We start from the raw sequence: 13,039 nt of genomic DNA, 5'->3' as shown, positions 1-13,039 counted from the left end.
ATACACAGCTGACAGTCTTCAACGTGCTTAAAAACAAACAAAATCCAAAAAACAAAAACCCGGGAGCTAGCAATTAAAATCCTCCAAACGCCCGCGCTCCGCAAACAGTTATTCCAAAGAAGTCTGGTATGGTCTGGGTATTCCTCCGTGACCGCTGGCCGGACATTCCTTCGGGAAAAGCTGCTTCTCGTGTGAGGTACAAAGACAGTAAACTCCCTCCTTTTATCCCTTTCTCATTCACTCTGCAGGGGGTGGAATAAATAGGGAGCTGAATGAAGCCTTCTTTACGCATCTGGGTGCACCGTCTTGTTTCCTGAACCCTATCCTCCCGGCTCCCCCACCTAAAGCTGCCGACGCTGAGCACCTGGAGACCGATAGTTATTCCAGGCACTGCGCCCCGGGGGCGCCAGGCCTCAAACCTCAGGCCCGTCCCGGGAGGCCCAGCCTGCGAGGGGCAATCACGGCGCCTTGGGGGCGCCAGGAAGATCAATGCTCTGACACGCCACGGACAGGAATCCGGTAGGGTAGGGTAAAGGTCCCTCGCACCCCACCCCACCCCCCATTCTGAGAAAACGAGGTAGAGGGGAAGAGAACTGCACAACTCGGGCATGGGGTAGAGTCAGGGAACAAAGAGACAGGAGGAAGATGAGACAGCCACACCAACGCAGACTCAGAAGGGCTCTCCGACTTTACGCAAGTGGCCCACATCTCGACCGTGCTCAGCGCCCCTTACGCCACTAGCTTGGCTTCAGAGCCTTCGCGAATATGGCTTTGCGCACTGCGGCGGCACTGCGCCGCAACCGAGCTTGGCCCTGTGGCTCCTCCCCGCCGCTCTCCGAGGATTGGTGGCAGGCTGAAGTCCGGCTGCTGATTGGGCGGCGAAGGAGCCATTCGGGGCGGCCCTGGTGGGTTCGGCTGCCCAAGAGTGATAAGTTCGGCTTCAGACACGCCTCAGCGCCAGCAGCGAGTCGGAGCTCTATGGAGGTGGCGGCGAGTACCGGGTGGTGGCTGCAGCAGCGACTCCTCTGAACTGAGCGTTTCCAAGCCGTTCCGACTCCTTCCTCCCCCTTCCCTCCCCCTTTTTTGTTTTCCGTTCCCCTTTCCCCTCCTTTCCCTGTCCCCGACTACCGGATCCTGAGGAGGCAGCTGCGGCGGCAGCTGCTGAGTTCTCGGTGAAGGTGAGTGGAGCCGCCGCCGCCGAGCAGAGCGCTCTAAAATGGCCGCCGTCCCCGGCCGCTTCTTCTCGAGTGGTACAAAATGGCGGCCGCAGGCGGAGACGGGCGGGGCGACCCTTGTTAGCGTTTTTTCCGCTCTTCAGGCATCTAGAAATTCTTCATCTTTGTTCTCCTATTGCGTTGCTGACGGAGTAGAAGGAAACCGGCAGCCGTGGCGGCCTCCAGCCGTCATCGTGGGTGTCGGTGGCCGGGGTCCGGGCGGGCCTCGGCGCTGGTGTGTTCGGACGGGAAGAGAGCGTGGCGGGGCTGCGCGTGCCGCAGCGGGGAGCGACGTGCCGGCCGGCGGGGAGGGCCCGGCCGTTGGCGCGGGACCAGCCGAGGCGCAGGAGTCCCGGAGCCCGGCCTCCCGGCGGGGAGGCGGTATGTTGAGGCCCCGGTGCGGGCGGGGAGCGGGTTCCGCCTGGGACAGGAGAAGAGGGGAGAGAAAGGAATCTGCGTCCTTTTGTCAGCTGGGAAGGGAATGGAGAGGCGGCTGTCAGTCCCTCGGGGATTTATGGGGAAGGAGGGGGTCCGCTCGGAGGCGGCGGGTGGGAAGGAGGCCGCCTTCCTGCCTGGAGAACAAAGAGCGGGGCGCTGGGCCGGCGGGGGCGGCCTCCGTTCCTCCCCGCCGGGGCTTGCCCCCAGCGGCTTCGCCGGGAGGCTGTCGGAAGCACTTCCCTAACTCCAGCCTGGGTGGGAGGAATCCACTGCTCTTTTGTTCCCAGGAAGGGGAAAAATGGGCGGAGGTTCCTGCTGCCATGTTGTTGCCCGTGTCTTCTGCCTGCCGAGTGCCAGCCACTGTACACCCAAGTCCCTCTCGCATCTTCCCGGATGCCCTCTGTGCGGGGGTGTTGAAAGAATGGACAGTGAAGAAGACTCAACAGCCTTTTAGTTAATTCCTTATCTAGTCCGCTGGGCTCGTCGAGGCAGTGAAAGCTTAGGACATTTCCCACATAATGTGCTCGTGTTGATGGAGTTAGATTTTCTTATTGATCTCAGTGCTTAGTTCTCAAGAAAGTGGCTCTTTCAGAAGGTTTGTTCGCAGGCGGGATGTTATGTTTCTGCGAAGGCTCTTTGCATTTTTGAACATAAAGGGAATTTCCAGGTGGCTAAACAAAATAAAATCTGTCCATTTGTGTTTGAGTACATTAAATTTTAGTCTTAGATCTATCTGCAATGCAGTGAAAGCTCAATCAACTGCAGTGCCAGGATCTAAAATATATAATTGAAGGAAGGTTTATAGATTGGAATATTAGCAGTGTCTAATTTTGGTACTCTCTCTCATTCTAGGTTTTTCATTTCTCCCAACCTCTTCCCTCCCCACCCCATCCATTAATATTATTCTTTTGAAGATTCTTCGTTGTCAAGCCGCCAAAGTGGAGAGTGCGATCGCAGAAGGGGGTGCTTCTCGTTTCAGGTATGTGTGGATTTATTTTTGGCAATTGTTATGAAGAGGCTAATCACAAGATTAAAAGAATTAACCACACCAAATAATTCTGACTTAATGTGCTGCAAGTTTAATGTGTAATAATGCCATTTATTTTTTTTAAGTTCTTAAATTTGCATTACCTTCTGTTTGCCATCTGGAGGATAAATCATTTCCAGTTAGGCCCAAGTTCAGTCTTCATCTGTGGTGTAATTTCTGAAATACAGAATAATTCAAGAGACCCATTAGCTCTTTTAGGTGAGACAGTTGGCATACAGTTTTTGTTTTTGTTTTGTTTTTAATAGTGCTTCTTCGGGCGGAGGAGGAAGTAGGGGTGCACCTCAGCACTATCCCAAGACTGCTGGCAACAGGTATAGTAAGTGTGTAGTAACAATGAGCTTTATAAAACATTTAGATGAATAGTCTTTCTCATGCATAAGAGTACATACAGCAATAGATATCAGGAATCTTAATCCTACCGGGCATGGTTTCTGCTACATATCCTTAATTTAGAATATCAGCTCTTGATTGTTCTTTTGGTAAATCACTGAATTAGGGCTCTCAGACTGCTATTTTGTTCCCTTAACTCTTTGGATTGTTTTCACTAATGTTATTTCTGAAATCAGAAATTATTATCAGCAGTTATCCATACTGATTTGGTAGTAAAGTGTAGTATGCATGCAACATGGTCATAGGACTTGAGAAGATGTTCTTAAGGTGTGGCGCTTGGAGCAGCAGCATTGGCATCATCTGGGAGTTTGTTAAAAAGGCAAAGTATCTGGCCGTGTCCCAGCTCCAGTAAAACAAACTGGGGGTGGGCCCAGCAGTTTGTCTTAACAAGCCCTTCAGGTGATTCTGATGCTCACCCTTTGAGAAGCACTGATTGTGAGTTGCTTAATTGTAAGGGAAGTTGAAAAAATGTAAACTTTCTATTTAGAAAGATGTCTGACCGGTATGACATTTGATATGTCACAGTGCTAGGGTTTACATTTAAATTAAAACTTTAATTTTAATTATATATCTTAATTTTTACTAGCGAGTTCCTGGGGAAAACCCCAGGGCAAAACGCTCAGAAATGGATTCCTGCACGAAGCACTAGACGAGATGACAACTCCGCAGCAAACAACTCCGCAAATGAAAAAGAACGACATGATGCAATCTTCAGGAAAGTAAGAGGGTAAGTTTATAGATCGGTTTTGTCTTTTCTAAAAGGAGGGGGAGGGGGAATGAGTTGGCTGTGTTTTTCTTGTGTATGTGCTATATTATCCAGGAGGCAGTGTTCATGTCCAAAGTGTGTATTTTAATGACTGCCAGTGTTGGCAGTTTTATCTTAAATTGAAGACAGCAGCATAATAGGTATCTTGAGGCCTAAGAGTTGCAGTCATTGGGTTAAAATCCACAAAACTTCTGTCCCGATGTTTCCCATGCCTGGTGTGTAACACACTGAAGCATAATGGTCTTAGTTCCTGGATTTTGGCCTTGCTAATAAGGAGATTCTTGTTCCCTGGGTTTTGAGATAGTGAGAAAGATTTGTCAAACAGCTGGGAACCCCCAGCAGGTACAAACATGATCTGAATAGTAGTGCGAGGTTTATTTTAACATCGCCTTGGCTGGGTGGGTAAGAGGGTGGTAGGTCTTAGATACTCCCTGATGGAAGGAAAAGATGAACATAACTTAAAAGTAGTTTTTCAATTCTAATTCTTTGTGTGTTGCCTGACACTTCAGTGTGATTCCTTTCTCCCCAGCATACTAAATAAGCTTACTCCTGAAAAGTTTGACAAGCTATGCCTTGAGCTCCTCAATGTGGGTGTAGAGTCTAAACTCATCCTTAAAGGGGTCATACTGCTGGTAAGTTAAAAGTTGGTTTAACTGAAAGTAAAATAGTTAACAAACCCAAGGGGTTTTTTTTGGTACACTTGGACTGTTGTTTAAAACTCAGGCGTGAACTGTTGATTTTAAAGAACTACCAACTTTTAATAGCATCAGATTTAAGAGGTGAATGTTTATTTTTATATTAAAGTATAGACAAAAATGTTTCAGGTGTACAACATAAGTGATTTGATAATTGGATACATTAAACTGTTTACTGCAAGTGTGGTTGTCCTTTGTCATAAAAGGTGCATTTTAAATTGTACTAAAAAAACATGTTCATATTACGTTTGGAGAGTGAAGACGGGCTAAGCACAGCTATTCAGGTTTTGGGGTTTTTTTAATGTTTTTCTTTCTGTGGAAAGCCTGTTTTGGTCTTAGAAATGAATCGCAGGATAGTTGATAGTAAGATTCCAGTGTCAGTTTATAGCTTCAATATCCCGAGATATTTTCAACTCCTGGTGGTGGGTTGTTACTCATGAGATCTGTACAGTTGGACTTTTTTGGTACCATCTTAGAGCTAATATATAAGTGCTTGTATTTTTCCAGGCTGTGTGCTAATGATTTTACAAGGTAGATGAGGCCTAGATTTTGTCAGAAAGTTGCCACAGGATTTAAAGATCCTTAAGACTTGTAAGGAAGTATTAAGTTAAAGCGAGGGTTCTTGCAAAAAGTTGCCGTGTTTAGTTTAAAACATGCCTATTTTCTGTAGATTGTGGACAAAGCCCTAGAAGAGCCAAAGTATAGCTCACTGTATGCTCAGCTATGTCTGCGATTGGCAGAAGATGCACCAAACTTTGATGGCCCAGCAGCAGAGGGTCAGCCAGGACAGAAGCAAAGCACAGTAAGTGGTGGTGTTTGCTTGCTTATTTTAAAATTGATTTGAAAGATTTCATTAACAAAACCTGCCAAATGTCTTTGTTTCCTATAGACATTCAGACGCCTCCTAATTTCCAAATTACAAGATGAATTTGAAAACCGAACCAGAAATGTTGATGGTGAGAGTTTATATTTGATACTTAGTAGTACGGTGTATTTTCAACTTTATTCTGAAAGCTGACTTTTTTTTTGTTTTTCTTCAGTCTATGATAAGCGTGAAAATCCCCTCCTCCCCGAGGAGGAGGAACAGAGAGCCATTGCTAAGATCAAGATGTTGGGGAACATCAAATTCATTGGAGAACTTGGAAAGCTTGATCTTATTCATGAATCTATCCTTCATAAGTGCATCAAAACAGTAAGTATGGATTTTGGTTTAGATCAGTCGTTGGGTACATCGTCATTTGGGGGAAAGTCTCATTATAATTGCTTTGTGCCATTGGAGAATGTTGGTAGGCACGTTAAATATTTCAGATGACTAGCAAAACTTAAATGTTATAAACAGGTACTTAAAGTACACGGTGTGTTTTGTAAAGTACAGATAGAATTACCTACTTCTGTTAAAACTGCATAATTTGGAAGGATTTCTGTGCAGATCAAACAGTACTGTACTTACTACTGTGTATGATGAGTGTGCTCTCTGTCAGTGCAAACATAAGGAGAAGTGTTAAAACTATAAACCAAGTAAGATTTTTGTCAACCCGTGGCGTTTATTTCTTCGGTAGCTTTTGGAAAAGAAGAAGAGAGTCCAACTCAAAGATATGGGAGAGGATTTGGAGTGCCTCTGTCAGATAATGAGGACAGTGGGACCTAGATTAGACCATGAACGAGCTAAGGTATGTGTGTTGCTGACAAAAGTGGTATAAGTAGCTTGTTTTAATTTTATTTAAATGACTTGATTTTGTGATACAGGGGATTGTCCCATTCTTGATTATAAACCGAGAGGTCTTAACATACTTAAATGATGGTATTCATTTGCCATAGCACTTTTTTCTAATGAGGTATTTTTCTATTTTATTAGTCCTTAATGGATCAGTACTTTGCCCGAATGTGCTCCTTGATGTTAAGTAAGGAATTGCCAGCAAGGATTCGTTTCCTGCTGCAGGTAAAACTGGTTTAAATATGTTGATAAGCTGAGTTCTTCTCTTTGGGAATATTAAAACTTAATAAAACTTTTTAAATTAAAGGATACCGTAGAGTTGCGAGAACACCATTGGGTTCCTCGCAAGGCTTTTCTTGACAATGGACCAAAGACGATCAATCAAATCCGTCAAGATGCAGTAAAAGTAAGATGCTGATGGTTTGTTTGGTTTTTTTTTTTAATTTTTTAATCAAGTGGTTTTTAAATTTATGAAACTGCAAGGATCCTATTAACATTTATTTGAGTGAGACTCCTTACTGGTGGAGCTTAATGTTTTTAGTTTTGTGTAATATGGGAAGAAGTTATATATAGAAATTACATAATTAGCACTCTAGTAGCCTAGAAGTTGTTTTTCTCAGTTATAAGGATTTTAGTTTTATGTAAAATAGTGTCTAGAATCAGGTGTTCATTCACTTTATTTTTAAAGGATCTAGGAGTGTTTATTCCTGCTCCTATGGCTCAAGGGATGAGAAGTGACTTCTTTCTGGAGGGACCGTTCATGCCACCCAGGATGAAAATGGATAGGGACCCACTAGGAGGACTTGCTGATATGTTTGGACAAATGCCAGGTGATTGTGACTGAAACTGGTTTCGATTAAAAAAAAAAAAAAAACCTCAAACACTAATAGTAGCAGAGTTGTAAAGAGTTGTTTGTTCATCTGTATGTATTTTAAGGTAGCGGAATTGGTACTGGTCCAGGAGTTATCCAGGATAGATTTTCACCCACCATGGGGCGTCATCGTTCGAATCAACTCTTCAATGGCCATGGGGGACACATCATGCCTCCCACACAATCGCAGTTCGGAGAGATGGGAGGCAAGTTCATGAAAAGCCAGGTAAGAAAACATTGAGAATGCTTAGGTAACAAGTATTAAATCCAGTAATGTATGTGATTTACTGTTCGCTTTTTTAAAAGTGAAAATATTTTAGGGTCATGTGTGTTTTTCTAAACCAAATTTATTATCTATGACAGTTCCTTAAAACTGGGTGAGATACCCTTACGATTGGTAAAATCACAGCACTTTATTTGACAGGCTAGATTTTTGTTCTTCCCTTGTTTCATCTTTTACTTCCTCTGGGCAAATTCAGTTTAAACTTTCCCTATGGCTTGGCTCATCCCTTTGGTACTTGATTACCATAATTTGTGGACCCCTTTTTATCTAGACTTTCTTTCTCCCTTTCTAAAATAGGGGCTAAGCCAGCTCTACCATAACCAGAGTCAGGGACTCTTATCCCAGCTGCAAGGACAGTCGAAGGATATGCCACCTCGGTTTTCTAAGAAAGGACAGCTTAATGCAGATGAGGTACATTTGCCTGTGTTACTTATCTACCAAAGTTTGTCAAATCCGAAATCGATTGCCCGATGATTATAAATAAGACGCGTTATTAAGAGGACTTAATGCTGGAGTTCTTCACCTTCTTCTTTCTTTTCTGTACTACTTTTTCTTTCTTTGGATGTCCAGCGTCCTATGAGCGAAGATTATGAGATATGAGGGCAAGTCTCTTAAAAGTCTTCAGTTAGAGCAAAGAAAATGGTTGTCAAGATTTCGATTGCGATTTTCCTGTAAACTAATTTTCTAATTTTTAATATCTTAATGATGCTTCTCCTAGGAGAATTCTAGTACAAATACAAGATTTGTTGACCAGTATCTTTTGTGTGGATCAGATCTTTAGTTTTCTTGCCTGAAGTTACGTTAACATGGAGCAACTTTTTCAGCCATCAGTACTCAAAATTTCTGCCTTAGGTTCTAGGATGTTTGTATATGCTGAATTGAATTGTAGGTGTTGGATCTAATGTTTGCCAACTGCATGTTGCCGTTTTTTGTTTTCAATTCTAGATTAGTCTGAGGCCTGCTCAGTCGTTCCTAATGAATAAAAATCAAGTGCCAAAGCTTCAGCCCCAGATAACTATGATTCCTCCTAGTGCACAACCACCACGCACTCAAACACCGCCACTGGGACAGGTATGACTGCAATGTGACAACATTTTCTCTTGATAGAGTACTTCTGAAGATTTTGTGTGTGTGTGTGTCTTCCCTGTAACTTCATGAGTGTTTTTTTTTTTAATTAAACATTCATACCTGGTTTTTTTGGTTTTTTTTTTAGACACCTCAGCTTGGTCTCAAAACTAATCCACCACTTATCCAGGAAAAGCCTGCTAAGACCAGTAAAAAGCCACCACCATCAAAGGAAGAACTACTTAAACTAACTGTAAGTTTCAAATAATCACATAGTCAAATTCATGAAGTGTATCTGAGATAGGAAAACACTAAAGATACTTGGATTATGTTCTTTTCAGGAAACTGTTGTGACTGAATATCTGAATAGTGGGAATGCAAATGAAGCTGTCAGTGGTGTCCGAGAAATGAGGGCTCCTAAACACTTTCTTCCTGAGATGTTAAGCAAAGTAATTATCCTGTCACTAGATAGAAGTGATGAAGATAAAGAAAAAGCAAGTTCTTTGATCAGTTTGCTCAAACAGGAGGGGATAGCCACGAGTGACAACTTTATGCAGGTACAACACTTGTCTGATTCTGTGAAGACTCTTTTGCATTTATATTTGAGAATTGATAAACTGACTATGTTATGTATTCCTTCTAAGGCTTTCCTGAATGTATTGGACCAGTGCCCCAAACTGGAGGTTGACATCCCCTTGGTGAAATCCTATTTAGCACAGTTTGCAGCTCGTGCCATCATTTCAGAGCTGGTGAGCATTTCAGAACTAGCTCAACCACTGGAAAGTGGCACCCATTTTCCTCTCTTCTTACTTTGTCTTCAGCAATTAGCTAAATTACAAGATCGAGAATGGTTAACAGAACTTTTTCAACAAAGCAAGGTCAATATGCAGAAAATGCTCCCAGGTAAGAGAATGCTGGGGATTTTTGTTTGTTTTGAATAGTAAGTCTAGAGAGTCTTGGTACCTTGAGTGGTTTTATATAAATCATCACACTGTTTGATTATCCTGTCCAGATAATCATAAGCATTACCACAGGCTAGATAGCACCTTTTATAAAAAGTGATTATGATTTAATGACTTTTCATTTGATCCAAATACTAAGTGTTTCCTTTGCTGGGTTCTTTATTCTTTTATGTTAATCTACCTATGGGAAATAATTTATGAAGCTGTTCTCTATAGACAGGCCAACCGGCTAAAATGAACTACTTGATGATGGAGATGGCTTTTGTCTTTTCAGAAATTGATCAGAATAAGGACCGCATGTTGGAGATATTGGAAGGAAAGGGACTGAGTTTCTTATTCCCACTCCTCAAATTGGAGAAGGAACTGTTGAAGCAAATAAAGTTGGATCCATCCCCTCAAACCATATATAAATGGATTAAAGATAACATCTCCCCCAAACTTCATGTAGATAAAGGATTTGTGAACATCTTAATGACTAGGTAAGAAAAACTCGAGTTAGTGCTTTATTGACTAGAAAAATGTCTTCAGGCAAGAGACTAAGAATTGTCTTTCTTGAGCTGGAAAATTTTGCTTTTGGGTTCTAACAAGATCTTTCTTTGCAGCTTCTTACAGTATATTTCTAGTGAAGTAAACCCACCCAGTGATGAGACAGATTCTTCCTCTGCTCCTTCCAAAGAACAGTTAGAGCAGGAAAAACAACTGCTGCTTTCTTTCAAGCCAGTAATGCAGAAATTTCTTCATGATCATGTTGATCTGCAAGTCAGTGCCCTGTATGCTCTGCAGGTGCACTGCTACCACAGCAACTTCCCCAAAGGTGAATGAGGGGCTGGGGGGACGGTTGAGTGGGGGCCACGTCTCCCCAACAGCGCACTAGATAATGGGATTGCATGTTGTCTTGTAGGCATGTTACTCCGCTTTTTTGTTCACTTTTATGACATGGAAATTATTGAAGAAGAAGCTTTCTTGGCTTGGAAAGAAGATATAACCCAAGAGTTTCCTGGGAAAGGCAAGGCTTTGTTCCAGGTAAATCTTTTGTTGGAGGCATTTTAGTCTGCCTTTTTCAATTTGCTTGGTATTTTGCATCCTATATTTGTTTTAAAGACTCTTCATTAGTTTTATCCGTACCTCCTCTTCTGCACTGTTGGAAGCCTTTCATCGCTTCATGGCTTTACCTCATTGTGCTGTTTACTCTAGCTTATGGAAGGGTCTGTGGTTTTCCAGGGGGGCAGCCTTCTCCACAATGTCTTTTTGTGAGAAGCATCTGTGAAGCCTTTATCATTAGCCCTGTTCTTGGGGAATCTGATTGAGCAATTCTGGGGTAGGGCTGGAAATCTACTTCTAGGACTCTTCCCCCTGCCCCTGCTTAAACCTATTGTAGGTTCAGGACAAGCCCCTGTCCTGTACGAAAATGAACCTGCAAGGTAACTGGAAGTAGTGTCCCAGAATTTGTCCAAGCTCACTGGCTGTGTACCGCTTCCCAAATACGACTCCACACCTTTTTAAATAACTTCTAGCCAATAGACAATATTAGCAGTATGTTCTGAAGGCTTTAGCAATCCTAAAAGATAATACTACCTAAAACTTTTCTCCTCTGGTTATGTTTGCTAGCTCGGTCCTAAATCAAAACTATTGGTTGGAGTTTTTCTGTCTTCTATAAGTGTGGCTTAATTTTGTGGAATGACAAATTCACAGGTGAATCAGTGGCTAACCTGGCTAGAAACTGCTGAAGAGGAGGAGTCCGAGGAAGAAGCTGACTAAAGAACCAGCCAAAGCCTTAAATTGTGCAAAACATACTGTTGCTATGACGTAACTGCATCTGACCTAACCACTGCGAAAATTCATTCCGCTGTAATGTTTTCACAATATTTAAAGCAGAAGCACGTCAGTTAGGATTTCCTTCTGCATAAGGTTTTTTTGTAGTGTAATGTCTTAATCATAGTCTACCATCAAATATTTTAGGAGTATCTTTAATGTTTAGATAGTATATTAGCAGCATGCAATAATTACATCCTAAGTTCTCAAGCAGAGGCAGTCTATTGCAAGGACCTTCTTTGCTGCCAGTTATCATAGGCTGTTTTAAGTTAGAAAACTGAATAGCAACACTGAATACTGTAGAAATGCACTTTGCTCAGTAATACTTGAGTTGTTGCAATATTTGATTATCCATTTGGTTGTTACAGAAAAATTCTTAACTGTAATTGATGGTTGTTGCCGTAATAGTATATTGCCTGTATTTCTACCTCTAGTAATGGGCTTTATGTGCTAGATTTTAATATCCTTGAGCCTGGGCAAGTGCACAAGTCTTTTTAAAAGAAACATGGTTTACTTGCACAAAACTGATCAGTTTTGAGAGATCGTTAATGCCCTTGAAGTGGTTTTGTGGGTGTGAAACAAATGGTGAGAATTTGAATTGGTCCCTCTTATTATAGTATTGAAATTAAGTCTACTTAATTTATCAAGTCATGTTCATGCCCTGATTTTATATACTTGTATCTATCAATAAACATTGTGATACTTGATAAGAGTTGTGTGTGACTTAAGTAGCAGCCACAAATTTATAAAGACTACTCCTATCTTAGATTTGAGGACTTGGGAACTTCCCATGGCAAGACACAGAATTCAGAGGTAAGTCTCACGAATTTAGATGTGTAGCAAAAAACTTGGTATCATTTCTAAGTAAAAACACTAGCCTTGGTCTACACTGCCCTACATCTGATCTAGTTGGCCCTCCTCTAGTCTGATCCAATTTCTTGCAACTTTTGCCCTTGCTCATTCTGCTCCTGCCTCCTGGGATGTGCCATGCATTCTTCTCACCACCCCATAACTAGAGGACCGCCTCCCTAAGACTCAAATGTCAGGTTAATTCATAAGGGCCCGTCCCCTCTATTGAAAAATGTAACAACACATTCTTGCTATACCTCTTCCCCCTTTTTTACATTTGCCATGTCCACCATTACTGTGACTTAACTGCGTATTTATATGTGACTTTGAGCGTGTGAGATTAAAACTTTTTTGTTCACTGCTGTTGCCCCAGCACCTAGAACAGTACCTACGCACAGTAAGCATATTTACTGAACCAAATCACACATTAATGAACTTATCCTATGTGGCAGGATCTGGACATTAAAGTAGAACACAAGACCTGAGCTCTAAGACTGCATTCATCCCTACTACTTCAGAGCAGTGAGATCTTAAGATTTGTTTCATTCCTCTGAGCTGTTTTTTTTTTAAACGGGGCCACGATCACTAAAGGTAATAGAATGTCCCTAGCAAGAGCGCCTTGCACAGGAGGAGGCATTTTAGTACACGTGAATTCATACTTTACCTTCTCAGTAGCTTCTGCCTTTTCAGAAGAGCTGCTTCCATGCTAAGCTGCCAATCCGCAGATAAATCCAAGGGGCATTTCTCAGTCTTAACTGACCTATCAAAAGCATGCAACAGTTGGTTATTTGCCTTCAGGCTTCTAAAGGCTCTTTTCTAGCCTGCAGTGTGCATGTTACTATGCTCAGCTCCTAGAGCGCTCCAGTTTCCTCTACATGCTGAAGAGTCCAAGCCTTCCCAGGTCATCCAGCAGGTGCATCCAACAGCTGGAC

At 42.4% G+C, this 13,039-nt stretch overlaps 1 protein-coding gene and 1 non-coding gene across 3 annotated transcripts; both read left to right on the top strand.

The window, feature by feature from the left end:
* Nucleotides 1-1,185: 1,185 nt before the first annotated feature.
* EIF4G2 (eukaryotic translation initiation factor 4 gamma 2) lies at nt 1,186-11,968 on the top strand. Of its 2 annotated transcripts, XM_027580611.1 has the most exons (22): nt 1,186-1,595; nt 2,505-2,631; nt 2,946-3,011; nt 3,677-3,817; nt 4,386-4,488; nt 5,222-5,353; nt 5,441-5,507; nt 5,592-5,743; nt 6,111-6,221; nt 6,407-6,490; nt 6,573-6,671; nt 6,954-7,095; nt 7,202-7,362; nt 7,717-7,830; nt 8,365-8,490; nt 8,633-8,737; nt 8,826-9,041; nt 9,129-9,387; nt 9,721-9,925; nt 10,049-10,260; nt 10,348-10,469; nt 11,139-11,968. In XM_027580611.1, exons 1-22 carry the CDS (start codon nt 1,217-1,219, stop codon nt 11,202-11,204), a joined length of 3,189 nt encoding a protein of 1,062 aa, XP_027436412.1. In that variant the 5' UTR covers nt 1,186-1,216; the 3' UTR covers nt 11,205-11,968. The 2 variants fall into 2 exon arrangements, with proteins under 2 accessions (XP_027436412.1, XP_027436413.1); XM_027580612.1 differs by lacking the exon at nt 7,717-7,830.
* On the top strand, nt 7,883-8,025 carry LOC113915634. Its single transcript, XR_003517778.1, has one exon. It is a non-coding gene; the product is annotated as a small nucleolar RNA SNORD97 (small nucleolar RNA).
* Nucleotides 11,969-13,039: the final 1,071 nt, after the last annotated feature.

The sequence above is a fragment of the Zalophus californianus genome, chromosome 11 (assembly GCF_009762305.2).
Source record: "Zalophus californianus isolate mZalCal1 chromosome 11, mZalCal1.pri.v2, whole genome shotgun sequence".
In the NCBI taxonomy this organism is placed as follows: Eukaryota; Metazoa; Chordata; class Mammalia; order Carnivora; family Otariidae; genus Zalophus; species Zalophus californianus.
The sequence above is the reverse complement of the archived record's forward strand: the minus strand, read 5'-3'. Positions and strand labels throughout refer to the sequence as shown.